The sequence below is a fragment of the Lepisosteus oculatus genome, chromosome 9 (assembly GCF_040954835.1).
Source record: "Lepisosteus oculatus isolate fLepOcu1 chromosome 9, fLepOcu1.hap2, whole genome shotgun sequence".
In the NCBI taxonomy this organism is placed as follows: Eukaryota; Metazoa; Chordata; class Actinopteri; order Semionotiformes; family Lepisosteidae; genus Lepisosteus; species Lepisosteus oculatus.
Window position 1 is genome coordinate 10,244,581 of NC_090704.1, and position 24,115 is coordinate 10,268,695.

At 34.3% G+C, this 24,115-nt stretch overlaps 1 protein-coding gene across 7 annotated transcripts in view; it reads right to left on the reverse strand.

Moving 5' to 3' along the window:
- Positions 1-16,510, reverse strand: part of col11a1a (collagen, type XI, alpha 1a) — a 106,435-nt gene extending 89,925 nt beyond the window's left edge. For 4 of the 7 annotated variants that reach the window (XM_069194123.1, XM_069194120.1, XM_069194118.1 and 1 more), the window contains exons 1-4: positions 16,094-16,509; positions 8,742-8,906; positions 7,293-7,506; positions 3,773-3,935 (exon numbers count right to left, since the gene is read on the reverse strand). In XM_069194123.1, coding sequence (XP_069050224.1) covers positions 3,773-3,935; positions 7,293-7,506; positions 8,742-8,906; positions 16,094-16,208 — 657 coding nt within the window. In that variant the 5' untranslated portion in view covers positions 16,209-16,509. Of the gene's footprint in view, positions 1-3,772; positions 3,936-7,292; positions 7,507-8,741; positions 8,907-16,093 lie in introns of all 7 variants that reach the window. The other 3 variants (XM_069194117.1, XM_069194121.1, XM_069194116.1) reach the window with 1 other exon arrangement.
- Positions 16,511-24,115: the final 7,605 nt, after the last annotated feature.

Genomic DNA, 24,115 nt, shown 5'->3' on the forward strand with positions numbered 1-24,115 from the left:
AAATGTTGAAGTGTACAAAACACAACACAAGAAAGGCTTCAAACAAAAGGAAGCCATTCAGCACATCTAAAATATTTATGTGTTAACTATAAACTGATCCAAGGTTCTCATCCAGCCATTTCATGAACAAATACAGGCTATCGGCTTCCATAACTTAGTTTACAACAAGTATATCCTAACATTCTGCTTGCATTTTTCACAAGCATCTTCATCAAGCTCTGCATGCATTTCCTTCTAAGCCTACTTCCTGCAATTGACAATTGACTCTCATGAGGCACTTTATGACATACAATATCATAGGTTCTGTAACGATAACTGCTGACTGAACCTTGTTTGCAGAACTATGTAAAGTTAATTAAGCAAGACTTACCTTTTCAAAATCCTGCCTGTCCTCTAAATCCCATTGCTATACAAATGATCTGTTAATTTAGTTCTAAAGATAATTTTCATACTAACCTTACATAGATATAAGACATATTGGTTTATAATTATTTGGTTCAATTTTGTTGACCTTTTTTTATTTATAGGTGCTATATTAGCATTTCCCAGTTAATTAGTATCACCTCTGAGTGACAGTTGGAAGACTTTTGTTAGTGGTCACTGAATAACACCATCGTTTTTCCCAAGTACAATTATTAGAATAACATCAGGCCTTAAGGCGTGAAGTGCTTGTAATATAGATTTTTTCTATTTATTATTATTTAATACAGCAGTCATTTTCCTCTCATCATTTAAAAGTTTCTCTATTATCTCTGAGACACTTTACTTCATCCTTTACAGTTTCTTCTGTAGTGAGCATTCAAAGTTTTCTTCATTTTTCTGTTTGTTTCAAAGAAAACATGTTCAAAATTGATCAGCAGACTCAATCTTTTAAGCCACTACACATTGCCATCAAGTCTGATTTATTCATAATGAGAACTTCTCATTAGTTCTAGGTTCTTCGTGATATTTTAACATAATTGTAAAGCCAATGTCTGGTTTTGTTCTTACTACTTCCAGCCTACAGACAGCTAACCTATGCATTGCACCAAATAGTAACCGTAGACTGTGGTGCTATTTTGAGCAATCAAAAATGGCTCAAGTCTGTTAGCTTGCCAAGCTTTGCTCGTGCAGTCTTTGTAATGTTTGGCTTGCTTGTCTTTCCAAGTACAGTATATTTTCATGAAAACACAAAGCTCTCAGAAAAAAAAGAGAAACATACAGTAATATAAAGCCATAGTTTAGACTGTGGCGTTAGTACACATTCTAGACTTTCTTAAATAGGTATTGAAGTTCAAAACTGGCGTCACTTTAGCTGTTAGACTTATGAACATTTTGTTTACCTTGGATAGCAAGTACGATTTTGGCGAATTTTAGGCTGTAATTATGTGGATGACAAACACATTTGCTGTGGTCTGAAAGTAATATAAAACTGCTGCCCACAGTCCCACTAACATTTAAGATGTCCCATACAACTTTCTCCTGCAGTAAATCAACTGCCATAATGTGCCACAGATTTGTTAATTATTTGGTATGTTCCTTACAGCACTCCAGAAAACAATCCAAAGTGGTTAAGGTCTTATCTTTCTATATTGCACAAGTACTATGGAAATAAGCACCCCTTTCTTGTTTCCTAAATACTGTATGTTTTTTTTAAAAGATAACAGCTCATGTCAATATAAAATCACACTAACATTCTTTCTCTCATAAAACTAATGAACCAAATCAAATAATTATTTGATTATATTACAAATAATGAAATATTTTTCTTTTGATTTTTCATAATGGCCTTAGACAAAGGTGTCACAGCAAGGGAATTTCTGTTATCTTTCTTTTAGTTCTTTCAGTTATCTAGGTATTTTTTAAAACTCTTTTGCTACCTCTGAATATTATTATTCATTTTCTAAAATCCTTTAAGCTTGTTAAATTGTATTTTTTTTATTTTCTTCTGTGGTGTTTAGAAAAAGAAGAGTCCTGTACAGACAATCAACAACAAAAACAACTGAAAAAATTAACCGAATTTGTAATAAACAGTTACAAACATAAACTTTTGGAAAACAAAAGGCAAACCAATAGTTGAACCAACTTGCTTCATTGCAATGGTACAGAAAACCTTAAACTCCCTTTATGATTTTGTTTAGGAGCAATCCAAGAGCCTTAGTGCTCGTCCTGCCTTAAGTAAGTTTAATTACAGGCTAAGGAGGGCAATCATGACAGGAAGTGAAGATTGAGAGGCTTAAAATCTACTGTTAAAGTTAAATACTAATGCTGAGAGGCCCTTCTACAACCTCACATTTGTGTCACACACAACCAAACGCCCTACAGTACAGGCTTCATTGTGTGGGCTTCATGTGTAGTATTAAAATGATTACTTTTGTTGATTGAAAATTCATCAGGCAGGGATATAGTTTAAGTAGCTGCTGTTTTCAGGTCTTTTTTTAGCTGAAGGCAAACATTTAAGACACAGCTCTTATTAATGTGCATTCCACAAAGATGCATCAAATTTCCCTACAATATATTGTTAAGCTTCAATGTTGCTGAAAGCTTTTCCAATGTTCTGTTATAATTACCTTTGCACCTCTAGGACACTGGTAGGAATAAAAATGAATTTGAATATATATGGTTTCAAATAAACAAAGAACTGAGAACCCCTGGCAATGAAAACCCATGTCATAATTAAAGCTAGAAGAAACAAATCAAAAGGAAAAAAATAACATATAGTTGTACATACAGTAGAAGCATTTTTGTACCTAATTAGATATTTATGTCCTTATTTTCTGTTGTGAAAAACTGTATGACAAATACAAATAGCACATTGTACATAGGGAGACTTCCCACAACAGTTAGGCATTTAAACGTACAATCAAATATATAATACAATAATTAAAATAGCATCAGACAGGATAGAATGTATCATATAGTGCTATTTTAAGTATGTTAAGGAAAGGTTGGATGTAGTAATAATTACTAGCTCTTACTGGTTTTCAAAAACTTTGATTAGTGCTGTTGAAAATATTTTCACATCAAATTACAAGGTACATCCTTCTGTAGCCTGTGCTTCAGCCCAATATTATTTTGTTGCAAGAAATTAAATATGCACATACTGTATAGAAAATGAATATGGTAAATACCTGTCTCAGTTATATTTGCTATATACTGTATACTTTACCTTTTCGGTCTTTTTTTGTTTAAAAATTTGTTAATGTCTTTCAAATGAAGCTTTTTCCCCCAGAATAATCATTTTCAGAGTAACTACATCTACACTTTTTACAGGTCTATTAGAGGTTTACATAAATGGCAATATTTACTTACAAAAAGTCTTGAATAGAATAATACAAATTAACCAAAATAATATTATTTGGAATAAATACAGGCCTTTTAATTTAATAAGACCTGTTTGTTTTCACCCTATGTTCAGCTGTATCTTTTTAAATCAGTGGCTTTGGAAATGTATGCATTTATGTACAGTAATATGTGTTGTGCTACATTCTCTCTTAAACGTACTCTGTGAGAAAATAATGTCTAGGACATAGTGACATTGTTTTACATTTTCTAATTGGACTGCTGCCAAGAAGTACATCATGCTATAGTGTGTTTGGCAATTTTACAAGCATGATAGTGAATCTTCACTTTAGAATTAGTAATCATTCTATTTCTGTCCATACAAGAAATATAACACAATACCATGTGGAAAATACATACTATAGATATGTACTGAAGTTTTCCACTGATGTTTTTTAGCTTAGGAACCTGCATATGTCTAATTAAGTTGAATAATTTAGTATTGCATTACCTCAAAGACTTCTTCATCGAGAATCCTGGTACCGAAAACAGTGATGCCTTCTGTGTTAATGACTGCATGGTCACTTCTGCCGAGTTGTTTTGTGATTTTCTTTTTACAGTCAACAATGAAGGTTACAGATTTCTTATGAACGCTGATAGCTACTCGATGCCACCTGTTCAAATTGAAAAGAAGAGGAAAACCATGCTCAAAAAACAAAACTCATGTAGCAGACGAAGAGTTAACAGGCAATGCATGTGAATCAAACACCTACCTCCCAGGCAGGTCAGGTTGTTACTACATTTAAATAATACATTCCAGGAGTGGTACACTGCATTCTTGCCCCCACTCTCTGGCCTTTGCAACACTGGATTAAACTCATTAAATAGAAAACCAAATCCTTCATCTGGGTTATTCAGTGTGACAGATACGGTGCACATTGTAGGAAGTGTGTCACAAAGAGTTCCAGAGACCCATGTTTACATATAAGCCTTTGGATTATTATGTTATCAGAAATAAATCAAATTAGCAATTTAAAGAAAAAAAGAGTACCAGATAATGACTTCTCAGTGTCCCCAGAAGCAAAACAAATTGAGAGCTAAACTGTTTGGTGTTAATTTTTAAAGTATTTTAAATGATTGTTTCACGTGAAAAAGCTTTTCTAAAACATCCATAATAAATAGCCTGAATTTTCTGTAGTCGCATCCCATTTCCATCTCTGTATTTACAGGTATCCTGTTTTTAAAAATCATCGCTAACTTTAAAGCATTTCAATCACCATTACTCTAGAAAGTGCAATACACGTACAGTATAACTTCCCCTAAATTATCTAAAACATGATTAATTACTAACATCATCAAAGGGACACCAAAAGATATGTATCATTTTCAAAAAACATTTTCCTTTTGTAAAACACAAACCTATAGAGAAGCTAATAAATTATTTTATAATGCCTTCAATGTATAGATAGTAACACTGTAGTACGCCAGTATGGAAATGTGTCTTTATTTTATTTGTAGGTGTTTACATTATTGTTCAAGGCTGCAAAAGAACACGGTACCTGCTTTAAGATCTACAGCGGTCCAGGTGTGAGACTTTCAAAGCTCTTGAAATTACTGGCCATTGAACATAAGCTCACCAAAAGTCCCTGCTTGAACAGCCTCTAACAGTGTTCTTAAAAAAAATCACATTACAAGGAAATACAAAGCTTCCTTAAATATACTGTAATCTGCTTTTTGCGTTTGCACTCAGAAAGGTTACGATTTCTATGAAGCGTTTTTAAACTTTAAAATTATTTGAAAATAGAATCGCTCAAAGTTAGTGATGAGGAAATTATGAACTGAAACCTTCTGTTGTGTTCCATTAGGCTTTATTCAAATTTGGTTTGTCATGCTTAAAACTGAATCATGCACTAAAAACGTATGTTGGAAATTAAAACATGAATAACAAGTTGGCACTTCATTCCCAGCTTTGGTTGACAGAATTGACAGAATCTTGAATCTTGAGTTTTGAAGTTCTTGTTTAGAAGTTGTTTGCAGTGAACTATAAAACCCATTTAACTCAAAATGTTATAACAGCACTTCCAAATATTGATGGAAGGTTGTACTTTAGTTAATTTAGACAAACTCTTTTACTCTATTACTGGGAGAAAGCAGTTTGGTTGTATTAGACATTCAAATGAAATTTAGCCATTTTACAAAAACATGAGACACTTTGTGTATATTTTAGAAAGGCATCACTTGTTTTATATCCATAAATATTATTAAGATGTCAGAATGTTACAAAATCTCTAGATGACAATTGAAGACTGCTTCAGCGTGATGTTAAAATTACATTTTGGCTGTGACAACACTGTCAAGAATGTTTCAACACCCCCCAGCAGTTTTACAAATAGGCATTGCCACAGTGTTTTTTTACTAACATTCAGATTTTTATGATGCTACCATGCTACCACAACATTATTTGGTTAGCTAAGTAAACACTCTTTCATACCAACAGGACTAATATTATCACACATCTCTGTTTGTAAAATTATATAAGAAGCCTACCAAAATGCTGAATCCTATTTTTAGCAATACACAGTGTACTGCGTAGGGAATTATTAAATTTGATAATAATTTAAATGATCAGTGGCAATTTAGGCCTTCCCTTCCCTTTCCCTTCTCCTGGAATTCGGCCAGACAGTGAAACACTAAATTGCTCTACTGAGAGCATTAGTTCCTGGACAACAGGCAGCAATTATGTGTGCTCAGCTATAAGTGAGGTCAGATGGTCTCAGTCCTCAGGGTTATCAATATGATCGATTTGCTATTTGTTGTTTTGCAGAGTAGGACATTTTTATTTTTTAAAAGGATACATGACACATTACTATTTCAGTATGAAAAGGGCAGTCTTTGTATATAGTTTTAATATGTAAGACATTGATTTACAATAATATTTAAACTGTAAAGTGAGATCTCTGTATTTACTATTTCATGGCTTATTGGCCATCAATCAATAATATTAAAACAGCATTGATTTAATGGATTTTAATATTGATCTTTTTTCTTATGGGAAAAAATGCAATCATTTGAAAAGACTACATGAATGCCACTGCCTGCAGAGTAACTTTTTTTAAAATCTGAGTAGAGTCACACCTATATCGCAACTGCAAGGCTGGAGTGTACCAATGATATGCATTCTAAACCCATTCTAGTCTGGAAAATATATTTTTCCAAAACTGTTCAACTACTCTTGCCAAAAAGAGGTTCAGGTAAATGTAAGATTTAATGAAAACACTTAATGTATTTTATGTTATTCACAAAAAAGAGCATTGTACATTTAATAAGACTATAAAAAAAACAATATGTATATGTGGATACAATAACAATCGCTTCTATTTGTTTGGTTACTGGTGTGCATTACAAAGCTGCTCCTTAGAGTGAAAACAAGCTTACAACACCCAGTTAGTAACCATCAGCTAATGAGATAAGAGCCTCTCTTACCGTGATTCACAGGTTTTCTTTGAAATATCTCATCAGTAAAATCACTGAATGGCAAACTGTAATTTGCATATAATCTATTTACTATTTTAAAAACTGTAATAGGATGGTGTTAGCTTTTCCGTTTTCTGTTTCAAAACCCCTTTAATTGTACATCAACGGTTATTCCAAACATGAGAATCTGCTTTTGCCTAGCTTTGTGAGATAAGAGTTTACTTAAAATAGTCGGCAACCAAATCCAGCACCTGATTCCAAAGACAGCACAAAGAGCATCTAAAGGCACAGGAATCACAAAGCAGCAGTCATCAACTTCAATGACAGATGGTTCATTTGCTACCATGAAATTAATATGAACTACACTGCTTATTACTGCATCACCTGTATATTGTAAAAACACTTCATGAACAGCATTATAAAGAGATTGTAGAAAACAAGCTTAAGAACTTCACAACAGTACAGTAGGGCTTGACGCCTGTAAATCTTTTTTGAGAAATCAATAATAGGAAAAAGTAGTTTAAAATGAATGGTTTGTTTTGTTTTCCTTCACTTACTTTCCATCAGCCAGATTTAAAGTCCTGAACAAAGGATAATCCTCAGGGGCAGGTTTGCCGAATTGATCCTCGTACAAGAACACTGGGGATCTTCCCACTTCTACTCCGAGCTGCTGAATTCCTTGCTCATTGTACACTGACAGTAAGAAGGATTGTAACCCAGCCTTGGGCCTAATTGTTGTTAGGATAGAGAAATCTTCAGGGAACACTCCTCCTATTGCATAGAAAGAGTAATTTTAAAAAATGTTAGATTGGCAGAAGGCTCTTTAAATGCAAAACACGCAGATTGAATGTTGCACATTGAAAAGATCTACCAAATGATTCACTATTACAAACACTAATGGAGCTTAATTCATATTAAAAGTAAATGGAAAAAGAAGATTCTTTGTCATGATGTGATTAAAAGTCCAAAATAAACCAGCTTAATGTATTTCAAAATGAAAGCCAGGTTTAGAAAAGGAAAGAATAACAACGCATTGTGTGTCTACTTCTCTTGGTATTCTAGGGTAGAATATTTTGAATACGATCTACATACTATATTCTGAATAATTAGCTAAGTAAATGTTCATACACTGTGGAAGCCTCTGTGCTCTTTTCTTTCAACATATACAGTACAAAAATGACTGCAAGACATATTTAATGATAACAAAACATAATAATACAATTCAGACATTGAGCACATAATGTTCCAAGGCCTTTTCAATTTTGCTTAACTGTGTGTTATATTTGTTATCTTGAATGTCGTTTTCCATTGCATTACAACCAATTATCAAAACATATATTCATTTAAAAACTGCCTGTTATACATTAAGTTTAAAATCTGTTTCTCCAATCTATAAATAGAAAGATTTTATTTTTAATGTCTGCTTTTGAATGATCAAGAGCTTCCAAAACTTTTTTTATCACTCATAACAATACATACTTAAATGTGCATTCAAACTTAAAAATCATCAGAAGGAATGATTGCTACATAATAACTGCATTTTATGTAATAACTGCCATTTTGTATGCATTCTTCATTGGATGGGCATTTCTTTCTTTCCTAAATTCCCTCTACCCTTGATAGTTGGTATATCCCTTTCCAAAATGAATGGTTCTTTAGACTGTAGTAAACCGCTTCAAAGATATTGTTTTGAAAACATTTCCTTCCCTGAAGAAAATAATATAGCTAGTTTATAGAAAGCTAGTTTCTTATTTAAGCAAAAGGCATGGCACCTTTTAAAGTTTTAGTCTCAAAAGAAAATACTGCTCAGTTGTAGCAAGTACTTCTTGCCAATTTCAATCTTTTTGAAGTATAGCACTGAAACACTCACAATATGTTATGTTAAATAAAATAAAACCTTATCCTTAAATTACTTCTTAGATTACAATAAATAATCAAATATGTATTATTATTACTGAGCAAAACAAATCCCAAAAGGACAGATAATACAGTAATGTCTTACTTACCTGGAAATAGCTGCTTTGTTGGGGCACTGATTTGTGCTTGTTTTCCGACACTGTAGGCTGTGTCTGGTTGTGAGTCTCTTCTATTTGTGCAGAACCCTGATGTTTTCCTTACTCCTTCGGGGCTATTATGAAATTCTAATACTTTAAGCACATCAACTGGATCAGCTGTATGAAAAAAGCACAGAAATATACACACTTTATCTCTGTTTCACTCTAATGGGTTCACAAATTATATAACAGTCTATACTGATTTCAAAAGGGGGACTGTGGTAGTGTGAACCCTGAAAAGGAAGAAGCAGAGGTTAATTCCATGCTGAAATGTAGAAAGCAAAAATCTGCGTGTGTTCTTTAGGAGTGTTCTCCAGATGAAATGTTGTTAGTCCTTCTTTCAACACGAAAGTAACGTCTTTGGGTTAATTTAACAATTTTAAGGATTTAATGATTTATTACCTTTAGATTAAAAATGCAAACTTTACAACTGAGATCTTTAACATTATCTTTAAGTGATACTAAGCACTGTATTGACGACATGATTACATATTTTGTTAATCTGCAAATGGAGTTTACAATGTTCAGGAAGCAGATAAGTCCTTCTTATAAGCAATTATCTGCTCCCTCCTCAATATAAATAAGAGTCACTAGACTTTCCTTTCCAGCATTCAGGAGTCAGTAACACTTCACTAGTCCCATCTTCATTGCCCTTACAGCTGCCCCTGGGCTCATCTCAGTCAAAGTGGGGGAGGGGACACACTTCCCCTTATCCAGATGGTCAGGTTTTTAGCTCTTTAGACAAGCAGGTTAAAGCCAAAGACAAAATCTAAGAATCTTCCATCACTACCTCCATGAGGTCAATAAACATTCTCTCAATAGTGATTGCTATTGAGATAGATCTATTATTACCAGAAAACATACCCTTTTGTGTATAAAAAATCCTCTTAGCAGAACCATTCTTAAGAGTGCAAGATTGCTTTTTAGGTAATATAGGTATGATCTATTACATCACACAGAATTTGTAACTATGCATAAGAGTCTTACTAAGGGACCTAAAGCACTACAGTCAGCTTCCTCATAGTATTTGCATATAAAAAACAAATTAAACACAATTTCTTTTTGTCATAAAAACAAACAAAAATATCTTATTGGAGGGAAACAGCTTTAGAAAAACTTCTTTTGAAACACATTTCCTCTTGGCCCTCTGTACTTTGTTAGCATGCGACAACTTACAAAATTGTCATTACAGACTGAGCACTTGTATTTTATGAGAAACATAAGTAATAGGCCTGTAAAGATGAAAAGACTATTGCTGCTGGTGTAATTGGGGACCATGCTTCTCTGCTAATCGAAATCAAAACATTCTGGAATAAAAGCATATGGTATCACTCATTGATGTTGTGGATCTAAATTGGAATGAAAGGACTTAAGGTTTATAATGGACACAACGGTCTCATCTTCTTTAGATAAGGTGTCAGAAACAGTGTTTAACATAAAAAGAGGAAAAGAAAGCTAGATCTAAAGGACTTTAGGATGAGTTAGGTAAATGTATCAAAATTATGATTTTAGACGCAAATGTAGAATAATAATATATTTCGAATATAATAATACGAAAATACTTTTACCTGAACATTCTTATCTAGGCATTATGTTCTTTAATACTACAAACCACATTGTCAAATTGAGTTTCCATGAGATATTATACAATGTAGGTGAATACTCAATAGTGAGTGTTTACTATATATTTGTTTTTATGATGATAAGTCTGACTTTTAACATCATTCATGTGTGACGTGTATGTGAAATAGGCATGTCTATGTTGAGTTTTGCAGTCCAATCTCAGATAGCAAGGAATAAGCTACCAAATGTGCTCATTTCTGCATTAATAACACTTCATGAAAATGTAAAAGTAAAATGTGTTACATATAGGCAACTTAAGCAGAAAATCATAATTATTTAAAGCTTATGTAAGGGAATACAGTATTTTAGACTTGCTTTAGTCACATTTTAAGAAACCTAATTTAACATAATTAGTGTATATTATAACATCTTAAATGACAAATAAACTATTTATCATGCTTAAATAACTTAAATAAGGAAACCATGTTGTCAACTATACATCATGGAAAAACAATCTCTAGGAAGGAAATATGGCAAACCAAAATGTGGTCAAAGTTAGGTCTCAGTGGTCATAGTAAAAGTATTCTCCTTCATAAGGACTGCAGAACACTGTCTAAATACCATATGCAACCAAGCAAGACTAACAGCAATTCTGGGGGGCACATACAATGGATATAGCATCCACAGCAGAAACACAATATGGTGAGCTCTTAAACACTTGATGAGGGAGAGGAACTCAGCTTAAAAACTTGATTCTGTCTTTTTTCTGACAGGCTATAGAAAATACATAGTCTCCTATATCCAACAAACTTTTCTTTGTCAAGAAACCAAAATTTAGCAGACAGTTACATTAAATAAATACAGGGAAATTCTTTCCATATAAAAGAAGTGGCTCCAGGAAAGATTTTAACAGTAGACAGCTTGATTATACAAGTGACAGCTAAAAGTAGCTCATTGAATCTAGCTCAGCACTCCATGTGTGTGTTGGCATACAAAGTGTATCTTAGGGTTTTGCTTCCTTCCTTATGCATACTACACACAATATCTGCATGGCATTGCAATTTTCTACTGTATGGTGTTCTTTGCATGTACTGTACCATTTTATCTAAAAATGAAGTTGGGTTGCCTTTTTAATACAAGTAACTTTAACTTTAAAACTTTAAATTTAAAAATGCAGTTGCATGTTAGATTCACAAGGGTCAGCACCATATTTGTGAAAACTCCTCTAAGAAGTAAGACAAAAATTGATTTTACAGAATGAAAAAAAAACAAATGGTTTAAAGGTGTATTGAAAAGAAAATGCAAAACCATGAAGGAAATGACATCTAATGAACAACAAAGCCTATGGTATATGAGTCTATGTAACACTAATGTTAAGATAATAGGATAATTATTTGTTTAAATACTTTATAAATATATACATGTATTAATCAAATCTGTTGAGACAAGGTGTAACTATATTTTAAAAACGAATTCCATTTGGCACATACAGTATAACTAAGTGTTTCCATAATTATCTTTAGCCACTTCTGATCTAGCTAGTTACGAATCTGCATGACTTTCTCAGGAACCCATGTGAAGGAATACTCCAGATAAACTATGGGTAAGCTGATTTTAATAATCTATGTTTTATTACTAATATATCATGGCAAATAAACCAGGTAGTTTCAATCTATTCTTGTTGCACAACATGGTGTTAGATCCACAGACTGCTCTCTGAAGTATTATTTGTATGCATATTGAATGAATTAGAATTCTGGCACTTGCAACATTTTAGCCTCTACTCTTCAGACCTTCGGTAATGCACATGTGATAAAACATATGTATTGAGAGTTCTCTTGACACCAGGACAAATCTCCCAAACTATAACTGAAATGTCCTTAATTAAAATTCTTCTAATCTGGGCTTTGCACAAAGCTAAAAGCAGTTACTAAAGGCTTCGAAACACCACATTCCCAGAGCTGAAAACACAATCATGACCCTTTAAATCATTGAACGGCAAAGGCTTGTCACATCTATTATTCCCTCTCTTGAAGGAAACCTCTTTTTGTTGGCTAGTTTGTGTGCTTACTGAACATGTCCTGCCTAAGGAGACCATTGTAACTCATTATTGCTTATGTGTAACAAAAAGTAAAAAAAGAAAGAAATGGCCAATTACATGTGCAAATAATATTTATCAATGTTTAAACCGTATCAACAAGTGAACTCCAAGAAAACCTCCTATTTTCTAAAAAACACCAAGCTAAAGAGACATTTATGTTATCAACCGTATATATGATAAATATTTGAAGCTAATCATTTCTTTAAACCAAAGTAAGGACTTCTTTGTGAGATACAAAATGCCTCTCTGCATACCAGCAGGCCTTCTATGTATTCCAGATGTGCAAATCTGGCCAGGGTATGACCTTATCATGTAGGTGCCAGAAAACAGCAGTAGTCTGAATCCTTTCAAACACCACAGAAGAGCACACAACTCTTAAAATACTGCACCTGATGAAAGAATGATATATTGCCTTTGCTTTTGCATAAATAAAGTGCCACCTATTTACAAATAACAGCTGTAGAATATATGCAAAATAAAAGGTGCATTAAAAACAAGTCAAAATGGAGAGAGCAGAGCAGTAAATGCAAAGTAGAGGGGGGCTAATGCACAGACATTTAAACATTAATAGTTTTCCTGATCTCTAAAGAGGCCCATTTCCAGCATTACACATTACATTTTTTTTAAATACAATAATTTGTTTAGGGAAGGAAAACATTTTATCAGCCTCAATATAAAGATTTAAAGCCCTTCAGGTTTACAGGTAAATCTACAATGCATCATTAAAGGGTATTGCATTGTCTGAGGAAGTACATATTATATGTGGGCCATCTCCTTGTACAATCGTACACAAAACTAAAACAGGTAAAAGTCGGTAGCTGTGTACCTTTGTTATTTCATATATCGGCATTGGCAGAGTACTGCGTAAAAAGAAAGGACCTTTTCACCTGCAGATCCCTGGGACTCAAATAATCTATTCATCCACAATCCTTCTTCTCTGAAAGCACTGTGACACACTCAGACTTTAAACAAGGACGTATTATGCTTGGAATCACAGCATTAACACATCCACTGATCATTTTGAATTCTCTTTCAATATCATTCTCATACTTTGACTTAGTATGAACAGTCAAAGAATAAATCCAATGATCATATCACAAAACTACTTACTTAATGTATGAAGTACTACTGTATTAAAGGTTGACAAGTCACAACTTCCAAATTAACAGTTGTAAATCACACTATAATTGCTCATTTACATTGTACCAGACATTCACAAGACATGGGATGTTCAAGTATCATGTCTACATGAGTCCAATAAATCACATACATATGATTTATATATGAAAAATGAATGCAGTACAAAATGTATTCCTAAATTTGCATGCCCTTAGTATGCTAGACTGTATATAACTTCAGTACTCTTCTGAAAAGCAAGTATTTAATCCAGAATCCAAATAAGCAGAACCATTAGAGTTTGGAAATACTGTGTCTGTGCATTTAACACTCAAGGCAGAAACTCACAGATTTTTTTTTAATACACAATAGGATTTAGTGAGAGAGTATACATTAAAAGTGGCAAGGCCACGTGTAAAGTTAAATACATAAATGTGTTATTTCCCCAAATCTGTGGTTTTCAAAGAAAAACATTTTTTTCCACATAAAACATGTCTGGATCTACATTTAAACTAATTATTTTGCTTTTTGAACTACAACCAGTAGGTACTTGCTAAACAATGTTACATTGCCTAAAACTGTTCCCTACAGTGATAAGTGATTAATTTGTAATCCATTTTTAAAGTAAAGGCCTTCATTACCTAAAATAATCAAACCATTATTTCTTAAATTTCCTGACTCACAAAATCCATCATGACTTGCAGACATCTGAATGCACCTAATATAACAAATTTCAGGACATCGGTACTTACTGTATGACTCAGACACAATTAAGAAACAAGCTTAGGCCCCCATAGCTGCCTGCTCTTTGAAGCCTTTAAAATAATAGGGAAGTGCAATGTAGACAAACACTAAATAACTGCTTAGCTCTCTATGTGGGATATTTGCAGTCTCTGGGTGTACAAGATTCTAAAAAATAGCATTCCCACAACAGCCTTCAGGTATGCTATAAATCAGTCACTTTATTCTTCTTTACTAACTTTAACACTTTAAATCAACCCAAAACTATACTAAAGTGTGCTCTGGGCTTCAGTGAGAACTAGGTCAGTATGGTGAAAGGGTATTTTTCAGTTTGTAACAGTTCATGCTTTAAGTCTGTCATACAGTATATAATTTTACTACATTTTGACACCAGTATCTTTCACATTGTTAGGATGCCTAATCCAATTTTTGGGAATAACTGGAAAATAAATAAGTAGTTTTACAAATTCCATATACAGTACAGTAGATTATATGTACTGTACTGTAGAACCAGTTAAACTAGCATCAAGTATTTCTTAACTTTGGGAGAGCAGATGGATTCTCAGTGCCAGTTTCTTTTCCAATAGTTGAACACTAAAAAAATTCAGAAGTTACGACAAAGGAAGGGATGTGAACTAGAGCTCGAAAAAAATAGCACTGATTATCACGCCCTCGAATCAAGTTTCGTGACAACAGTACTTGTCTGAGGATACAAAAATATGTGTACAATACATCGTGCCACTTAGACGCAGCAGCTCTCCACACACATACCGAAGAATACATGAGTTAAAATAATAATTGAGTTCAATTAAAAAAAAATCAAATCAAAGTGGATTTTAAGCAATATGTATAACAGCACATGTAAAATACATTGGCGATTTTACATTAAGCAAAAAGTAATCTCGGTGTAAAATTACTTAAGACAGACTAAAAACAAAAAAAATCAACAATGAAACTCGAGATCCACATTAGGAGGAAAAGGATCATTAGGGGATCTTCAGTAGTACTTAAATATTTCATCCCCTTAAGTCATGAATATAGCTGACTGGCACCTCTCTCGAGGCTGCAGAATTCTTTACCAAACTGTGAGGCTGCAATCTTCAACCCTGTGGAATTCCACCCTGCTAACCGTGTCCACACACACCTAACGGACCACCAGTTCAAACAAAGGACTTCTTCTTGACAAATTTCTTAAAGCAGTTTTAAAGAGAACGCATTCTTTCTTTCGGGTACATCCACAGCATCGTAACTGCACGTTCAAAGCGTGCATTTAAGCGTTCATATAAAAATAGCAAGTTAAAAACCATATCGTTTTCCAAGACTTCACGACCGAGTCGATCAAAAATCTTAACGGGAAAAAGAAGTTAAACAATTTACCTAAAATATGTTTAACTAAGTTCAATATTATTTACGGTTTTGTAGTCACAAAAAGGAAACAAAATTGCACTTTGGAGTAACGCTAACTAATCCAATGTGTATTGATCCCATGTACATTTTATACTGTACATATTGAACTAAGGTTGAAACGTATATTGGCACTGCTTATACTGTGTTAATCGATAATGCTAGCTTGTACAGTATAGAACTGATTGATTTGTCCACTATAAATGTGAAGGAATAAATTATGGTTAAGGGAACATTGCAATTCTAAAAACATGGAATTCCATAATCATATGAGGTCAGGCAAAGCAAGTCATTTTTGTTGTCAGAATTGGTGCCTTCAGTTTACTGACAGTGCCTAAAACTTTCCCATAAACTTTTTTTTTTCCCTGCCATTTCTTACCTGCTCTGACATTTGCAGCCAGCAGAACGAAAGTAAAAGTGATGAATGTGGTTAAAGTGGAGTCCAGCAGCCACCTTTTCGTTTTCCACCTTGTGGACCACCTTTGCATCTCCATGATCGGCGCCCACAACTGTGAACAAAACGGGGCGGCTTCAACTTATACGAATTTCAGTCCCTTCCACAATCCCAAATGTGATTTATCTGTTCTACAAAGCCATAAGTGAAAAGCAATGTTTTTTCTTCGCACAGCCACTCCAGGCCCCTCCGATCTTCCCTTCCCTGTGCCCTGCCTTCAGACTGAAGGTATTTGGGCTTTAATCAAAATGCAAAGACCATCCGATCCCCCTAAAGCCACACCGTCAGGAGGGCTGGGCAAGCACCGCAAACCAGACCCACGATCACAGCAAAATGACAAGGAAAAAAACCTCCAGTTAGCAAATCACCGGTCTTAAAATCTGCATTGGGATCCTCCCATCGGTTTTAGACCGCTTGCCAAGTCTCCCTCCTCTGCTTTCCAAAAAACTCCATCAATTTTCTTGGAGTAGTTTGGGAATGAAAGGAATGACAGGAGAGTGCGACAGTGAATAGCCATGTAAGCAGTCTATGGTGTTTGTCTATATCCTGAATAAGCACGCAGTGCCAGCTCCTTGTCCCGCATATTTGATCAGTTCGGTTGACCTAGGCATCTCCATGGGTATCTCCAAGAATGAAACGCAACTTCTTGACTTCACAGATGGAAACGATTGGCTATTAGCCGCGGTTGTGTGCAAGAGCCGTGCTGTCAAAGTAAGTCGAGGAATTTTTAAAAAAAAAAACTTAAATGAGATAAAAAATGCAGAAGGATTTAAGGACAGACGGAACGATATTGGAAGCTTTGAACAACAAAGTTAACTGCAGCGTGGTTACACCGTATTACTTTCAAAACATCGGCAGAAGGACTTTTCCTATACGTACAGTATTAAAATACATCTTCAAGTGATATTTAAATCATATGCACAAAATAAAAACTTCATTTTGTTCCTCCTAAATAGATTCCAGTCAGTATATTGCTTATTGTAGAATTCAATCATGGTTACAGTTGCTGGACCGGTGAGTCAAGAAATAACAGAAATTTGGCAAAACAGGAGTCTAAATGGCTGCAGTGCAATTTGAACGTGCATTACATATGAAAAAGGGAGGGAAGGGAATCCTCAAACAATGAGCAACCTCAGGGAATTCCCTCCTTCAGGAAACCTGTTGCAGTTCATCATTTGTACTGAGAGTTTGCAGTCAGATATGCCAGTAACAAGATGTATGTTTACAAGGTGGAGTTTGTTGTAGCTGGATTTATTATTTTCAGCTATTGAACAAATTTAAATTACGTTTAATTACAGTATGTTTAATTGACAGGGCTGGCTGTTTAGGGACTCTAGAAGAAAGTCTGTTGTAAGAAGCCTGAATATTTTTTTTAGATGGTCTGCTCATCACTGTTACTGTGTTATTAAACTACTGTCTTTGGGTAGTTTAATAAAGTTTGGGTATCCTGCCTTAAAATCCTTGTTTTCGTCTCAGTACCTCCAAATACTGCCATGCTGTCACAGTGGGTGTAAGACACTGTTTGATAACACACCAGAAGGAAGAGGATGGTTTCCAAAACAGAGTAACTTTTAAAGTTCACATCGAGCTGAAGATTCAATTAATATGCAGAATCCAGCAGTTAGGCACATGGTAAACCACCAGCTGTTCCAGCAGACTGAAAAAGACACCTCTTTAATGATCTGTCTGTACTTTACCTTTTCAGAATACAAACACTGGCAAGAAGGAAACTATCAGTGTCTGCAGAAGCTAAAGAGGAGCAGACCTCATCTTCTCACCATGTAAGAACCTGCAGCAGGATATCAGCTCCAAGCTTCGGTGAGAGATGAGTTGATTACACCCAGAGTGAGAGACCCAGCAGCTGACCCAATGACTTATGAACTGCACAGAATGCCAGCAGAGGACCCAGCAGGCTATGTGGTGCACTGAGAGATGGTTATACAGAGATGTACCACAACAGCAAATGAGCAAGTCAAATGCCAAAACCATTTTCCAGCAGTGATTAAGTGGTGTCCGTGCCAGTGATATATTGTACCAGGTCACGTGTCAGTGACTACCATTCCAAAGCAGCAGGACTAGTGTGCCCGGAGTGGGAATCAACACTGTTCCCAAGTTTCACAGTGCCCTATCCAGCCTCTCATTGAGAGGTTTGCGGGTGGATATATTGTATGGATTTGGGTTAGATTTTCATTGTCAGGAAATTCTACTAGGTCTAAAAGTACTGTTATAGCTTGGTTAACTGAGAGATAGAGTTTACATAAAATATGTTGAGGTTTAAGCTTGGTTCTGACTTTGTATTAAGACTTAAGATGTGATGATATGGTTCAATAACTGCCATTTTATTTAGGTAAGGAGCCAGGGATAGGATTGAGGTAGGGTTTTCTGCCTTGCTTTCTAAGCAGGACTGAACTGCTGTTAGGTTTTATTTTATTGGATTTAACTTTGTATGAGGAAAGGTTAGTGTTTGAGTTCAGTTATGATGGATATACTGTATGAGGATAACTCAAACTATCCAAACTCAAACTAAGACCCAGTTTTTAAAAAGGTTAAGACGAGACGTAGTTTATCAGAGAGGAGTGCTACAGGCATTAGTGTTGGGGTTGGACTAGCTAGGTCTGACATGTGAAATTATTGATCAATTGAAAAAAGGCAATTGCAATTTATTTATTCATTGTCGTTGTGATTCTTCGGCTTTATGCCTCGTGCAACTCCTGTGTTTTATTTTCCTTGGCATAGATATGAAATGTTTTATAGAGAAACTCCAACAGTAATATTGGAACTCTCCTACAAAAATCAAATAAATATCATTGCTTTTTTAACTCCTGCATTTGTTTACATTTCTGGGGGTTGTGACACACAATTCTGAAAACATTACCAACAATTACTCCTTCTCTTTTAGAACATTTGTTAAATGAGTAGGAAACCAGTATCTCTTAGAGAGACAGATTCTAAGACATTCTTGGAAAGACGTGTAATTTTACATTACATTTCATGACACAGAAAGGGAGGCCACTATTCAGCCTATCTAGGTCACTATATACAGTAGTTCTTAAAGCATGTCAAGTACCAAAATATAGCTTGAAAGTATGGATCTTATAATTAATATGAACTGAATGCAAAACCACAAATATAATTTGTGGAGGCAAAAAAAAGTTTTCAAATTCTTGAAAGCCTCCCTTTAGGGAGTCTGTACTTTTTGGATATACTTCCATGAGTCTGAAAATAATTTTAAAAATCATCATTGGCTCAGGAAAAAAGAACTACAGGTGGTAGCTATATAATTCAGTGCAATCTTTTAACTTTAATAATACTGTATTTTACAATGTAATAACAGAAGGTACTGTATATGTTTGTTAACTAAACCATTATAAACTATTTTTAGAACTGTGAAAATAAAGTGTTTCATGAAAATATTTCAATTTAGATGAAAAGCTGCTTGGTATGAAATGCTAGGACTACAAGAGTAAGCTGTAAACAAACATTTATTTCTTTATGTTTTTATTTCTTCCTTATTTATCATCATATTGCAGTTTTGCTGATTTCCTGTGTCCTCCCAGATTGCTTTCAGCCATACAAAATATATTGTTTTTCAAGACAATTTTCTTTTTGAAAAGCTTTATCAATACTGAAAAGTGTTGTAAAATACTTTACAATAAGCCTTAAGAGGTGTCTGTCTGTACTGCATGTTTGAAAAAATGAACAAATAATAAAATTGTTGCTTATATTTGTAATATAAGTCACACCAGTTCTGAAAATATTGCAAGATACTATTTATCTCCTATGATTTCTTCAGTGTTTAAGCTCCAAAGATTCTGCTTAACAAGAAAAAATATTAGTTTGCTATGTAAATCAATTGCCATTAATTTTAAATTCAGGGAATAACAATCAGCATTTGATTACTTATTATTTTCTTAATGTCTTACAATATATCATCAACAAATGTATTGTTTTTTGGTTTATAAAACATAATGATACTATTGATTTGTCACTCTTCTCATAATTCTTTCTTCTGAATTCTATTCAAGACACAGCTGAATACAGTTGGAGTGAATCTGCTTCTGCTTAATAAAGTGTGATTAATTTAATTCCTTACAAGAAAAAACTCATAACCGGAAGAGGGAGCGTTGATGTCTTAGACATATATTTTCCTTGTACTCCTTAATTACATTTCAAAAATCAGTTGTGTCAGTCTGTTTCTAATTTAGTCAGTATCAGGGATATAACATAATGACAATGGCTTAAAGTATTTTGTGTTTAAAAGGTGATCTGAGTTTTTGTAAAATAAGGAACTGAGTGAGCCATCTTATTTTAAGTTATTTACAGATTAATTTTCTTGTATATTGACAATACAATATACTATATCTTTAGAATATGCAAAATACACCTTAAAGGTCAAACTAAGTAGTTGTGATTCAGTGTACTGTATATGAACGTAGATGGTACTGAAAATTGTATTTCTAGATGGTCATAGTACAATTTTCTACTATTAAAAGTAGTCCTAATCAGAATGGCACACTCTGTTTTGTTCTTCTAAAAATGGTTAAATTCTGCTGACCCTATGGAACAGTTTTTCTTTATATAAGTGAGTATAATAAGGGTGAAGAGGAAGTTATCAAACTAATTTTTCTTACTCACTTGAGCCCAGTGGGAGACTTCCAAACCCTAAACCCTACAGTACAATTTGAAATCTTGCATTTCAAAACAAAGGAGTAGTGTTTAGGGCTCTGGAAGAGAGGGTTGTGGGTTCAAATCCCAGGTGGACAGTGCAGTTGTACTCTTCAGAAGGTACACTTTAATTGCTTCATTACTTTCCCTGCTATGTAAATACATACTCTCCAGGTTGTCATTGTGAATAAGAATTTTATCTGAGGTGTCTTTTCTGGATTTACCCCTACATAAAAGTTTAAAATAACAAAATGGTTTCTGCTAAACCACTGTGGTCTTTATTCTATAGCCATCAGCCTCATTTACGGGATTATCAAGTCATTAACATTACAGTAAGAGCCTATACTAAGACAGTAGCTTTTATCCTCACTGAGGATGCCAGACCATCTCAGGATAAAGCCCCACATGAACCAAAAAGCATGCACTGAAGTTCAGCCAGCTCTGCAGTGAAATGTGGCAGATGAGCCACAGGAACAGCTATAAAAGGTTTTAGGAAACAGATTCGATTTCAAACAGAGCATATAACCGGATAAGCTAAATCTTTTTTACCAGGGATAGATGACACTCCCGTTGCCAAAAAAAAGTACCACAAAGGATAGTGGGCTACAGGTCAACAATATTACAAAGAAACAAGGAATAGGTTTATTCCATGCTGAAAAAAAGAAGAAAGAGAACACAACGTTTCGGCCGTGGAGCCTTCTTCAGGAGTCCTCATCACTGAAGCTCCTACCAAATGTGCCCTAACAATCACCCCTCTCTCAAAGCCACTGAGATCTCTTCTTCTGGCCATGCTGGTATCCAGAATGGGCAACTGGGCAAGCCTAATTGATTCAGTAACCACACCTGTGTGGAAGCACCTGCTTTCAGTCTACGTCGTGTTCCTCATTAACTCAAATGTTCTCTTTATTTTTGGAGTTACCAGTATTTCATAAGCACCACAGAATTAAATAAAAAATCCTTTTTTAGATGATCAGACTGTAGAGCATGACAAAGGAAAAGCAGATACGCATATTCGGGGATACAAAATAATGCATCATTCACAGTAAAAATGATTTCATAAATTCCTAACAAGACTAATCTGAAGTACAGGTTGTAGACAAATACCTAAAACATAATGAAATAGTCTGTCAGCTTACACATACCTTTTATCAACACAGCAATGTTCACACAGGGAACTACAACTGAAAATGTTGGGGAACACAGAGTACGTTTACCACAGGTCTACAAAAAGTCACAGACCTCCAGTTCATTGTGTTTCCTAAGACTGAAGCCAAAATGAATTAGTATAATTTAACTGCCTCATCACAAGCAATAAAAAAGAAAGTGCTTTAATGTGGAGAAATTGGTCATCATGCATTTTTAGAAGTGCAACATAATCTAAGCATCAGTTTTTAAACAGGGCAGATATGGTTTTGAAATTGCTTTTTTTTTCAAAACGATCATGCAAATTTTCTCTATTAAACTTTCAAGAGGATGCAATTAGTAATACTAATTTCCTTTTACTAAGGCATACAGAAATAAAAGACTTGACAGATGAAGGCTGTCAAGCTGAAGGCTTAAAGTCAGTCACAACAATGTTTACTGTGTAAATCACCATTCAAGTTTGGTTTCATCCTAGCACAGATGAAAGTCACAATTATATGGGAAGGGTTGTATTTTAGTGCTAGAAAGTCATGTAAGCCAAAACTTAAATTTAAATGGTGGTCATACACTACACAACTGACACAAATGCAAAGAGCTTAGCATGAAAAATGCTTTGTCTTCAATTCTCTATAAAACTTCAGGTTTGTATTCCAGCTCTGAAGCTGAAACCATGTGATTATACAACCAGTGTAGTATCTGCCAAACTGTAACACAACGTTATTGTATAATTATTCTATAATTGGTGTCCTTTGAAAAAATAAATTAAAGAGGCATTTTAGTAAACAAAAGCCAGCTTTCCAAAAAATGAAAGACAATATTTTCATTTTCTTTTGGAGTAATGCAGTTTTTAGTTTGAAGGAAACTACACCAGAAAGCTGTAGTTATCATGCAAAAACCACAGACTTACTTGATCTGTTGTACAGTAATATATACACATGTAGTATGCATTTTTGTTCTACTTTTGTGTATGATAATAATACCACATATATAATCAAAATCCAGTCAACCTTAAACAATAACATTGGCATCTCAGACTGATTTCAAATAAAACATGTTTTTATATGGTTTCTTCTAACTTGATAAGACTGTGTTTCATCACCCATAAGAAGGGAACCTAAAAAGTTGTCTAAAAATTTATATTGCCTTCTATTTTATGGGAATTTAGTAAGTGTAGAGTATTTTTGTTACCTGTACGTAAACATTTGTCAGCCTCAAGCATATTTATAGTCAACTTCACACTACATACATATGAGCTACTGAAAGAGGCATCTCAAGCCTCAGGCCAAAAATACCTGTACGTCTGAAAATAACTTTTGGAAATGTTGCTTAGTGTATCTTAAGAACATTTCCTTAAATAATGTGTAACAAACTGTGCAGTTGGTCTTCACAGAAAGCATGCTTATTTTAGGCAGTCAATAATGGTGAAGTACTGTATGTTAAAAGGATATAAAAGATCATTAATTATGTTCTATATTCATTCTTAAAATGCAATCAACTTTTCAACCAAACAATTCCTCTTTCAACATAGAAAGTACATAAAAACACATTTTGAAGTTTTAAAGTTTAAATTGTTTACTTTAATCTAATCCCAAGTCACAGTCATGTTGCCTTAAAAAATGTCATCCGATGAAAGCTGAGACCTGTGACATGATAAGACAAGAATGGAACTATTGTATCTGGAAAATATTTTGAAGTGGCCAGAAATGTCAGTACAATGAACAAAGATTAACAATTGTGCCGTTTCTAAACCACCAGATTAGTGTTTTAAATGTGGAAGATTCATTCTTCAAAATCCATAGTGAAAACCTTGTTCTTTTCAAAAATATTTTTTCACAAACAAGGAATTGTTTTTGGACCAGTATTCTGGTGTGTGTTATCAAACAATCAATGGGGGAACATACTAGTTTTCTAGTGTTTCTTTTCTTGAGATCAAGAGAACAAGATTACAATATCTGCTGCTCTCCTGTTATGTAGATGAATTAAACAAAAATGAGATCAGACAGTTCATCGTTAAATCAGATAGTTGCTGCTTTTCCCAGTCTTTATATGACTGTGGTGCTCACTTCAATAGCCTGAGACCTTTGTTAAAAACCTTTTGTGGGCCAGTCCTAGCATAAAAGCCATGTTACTCTGTCTCTT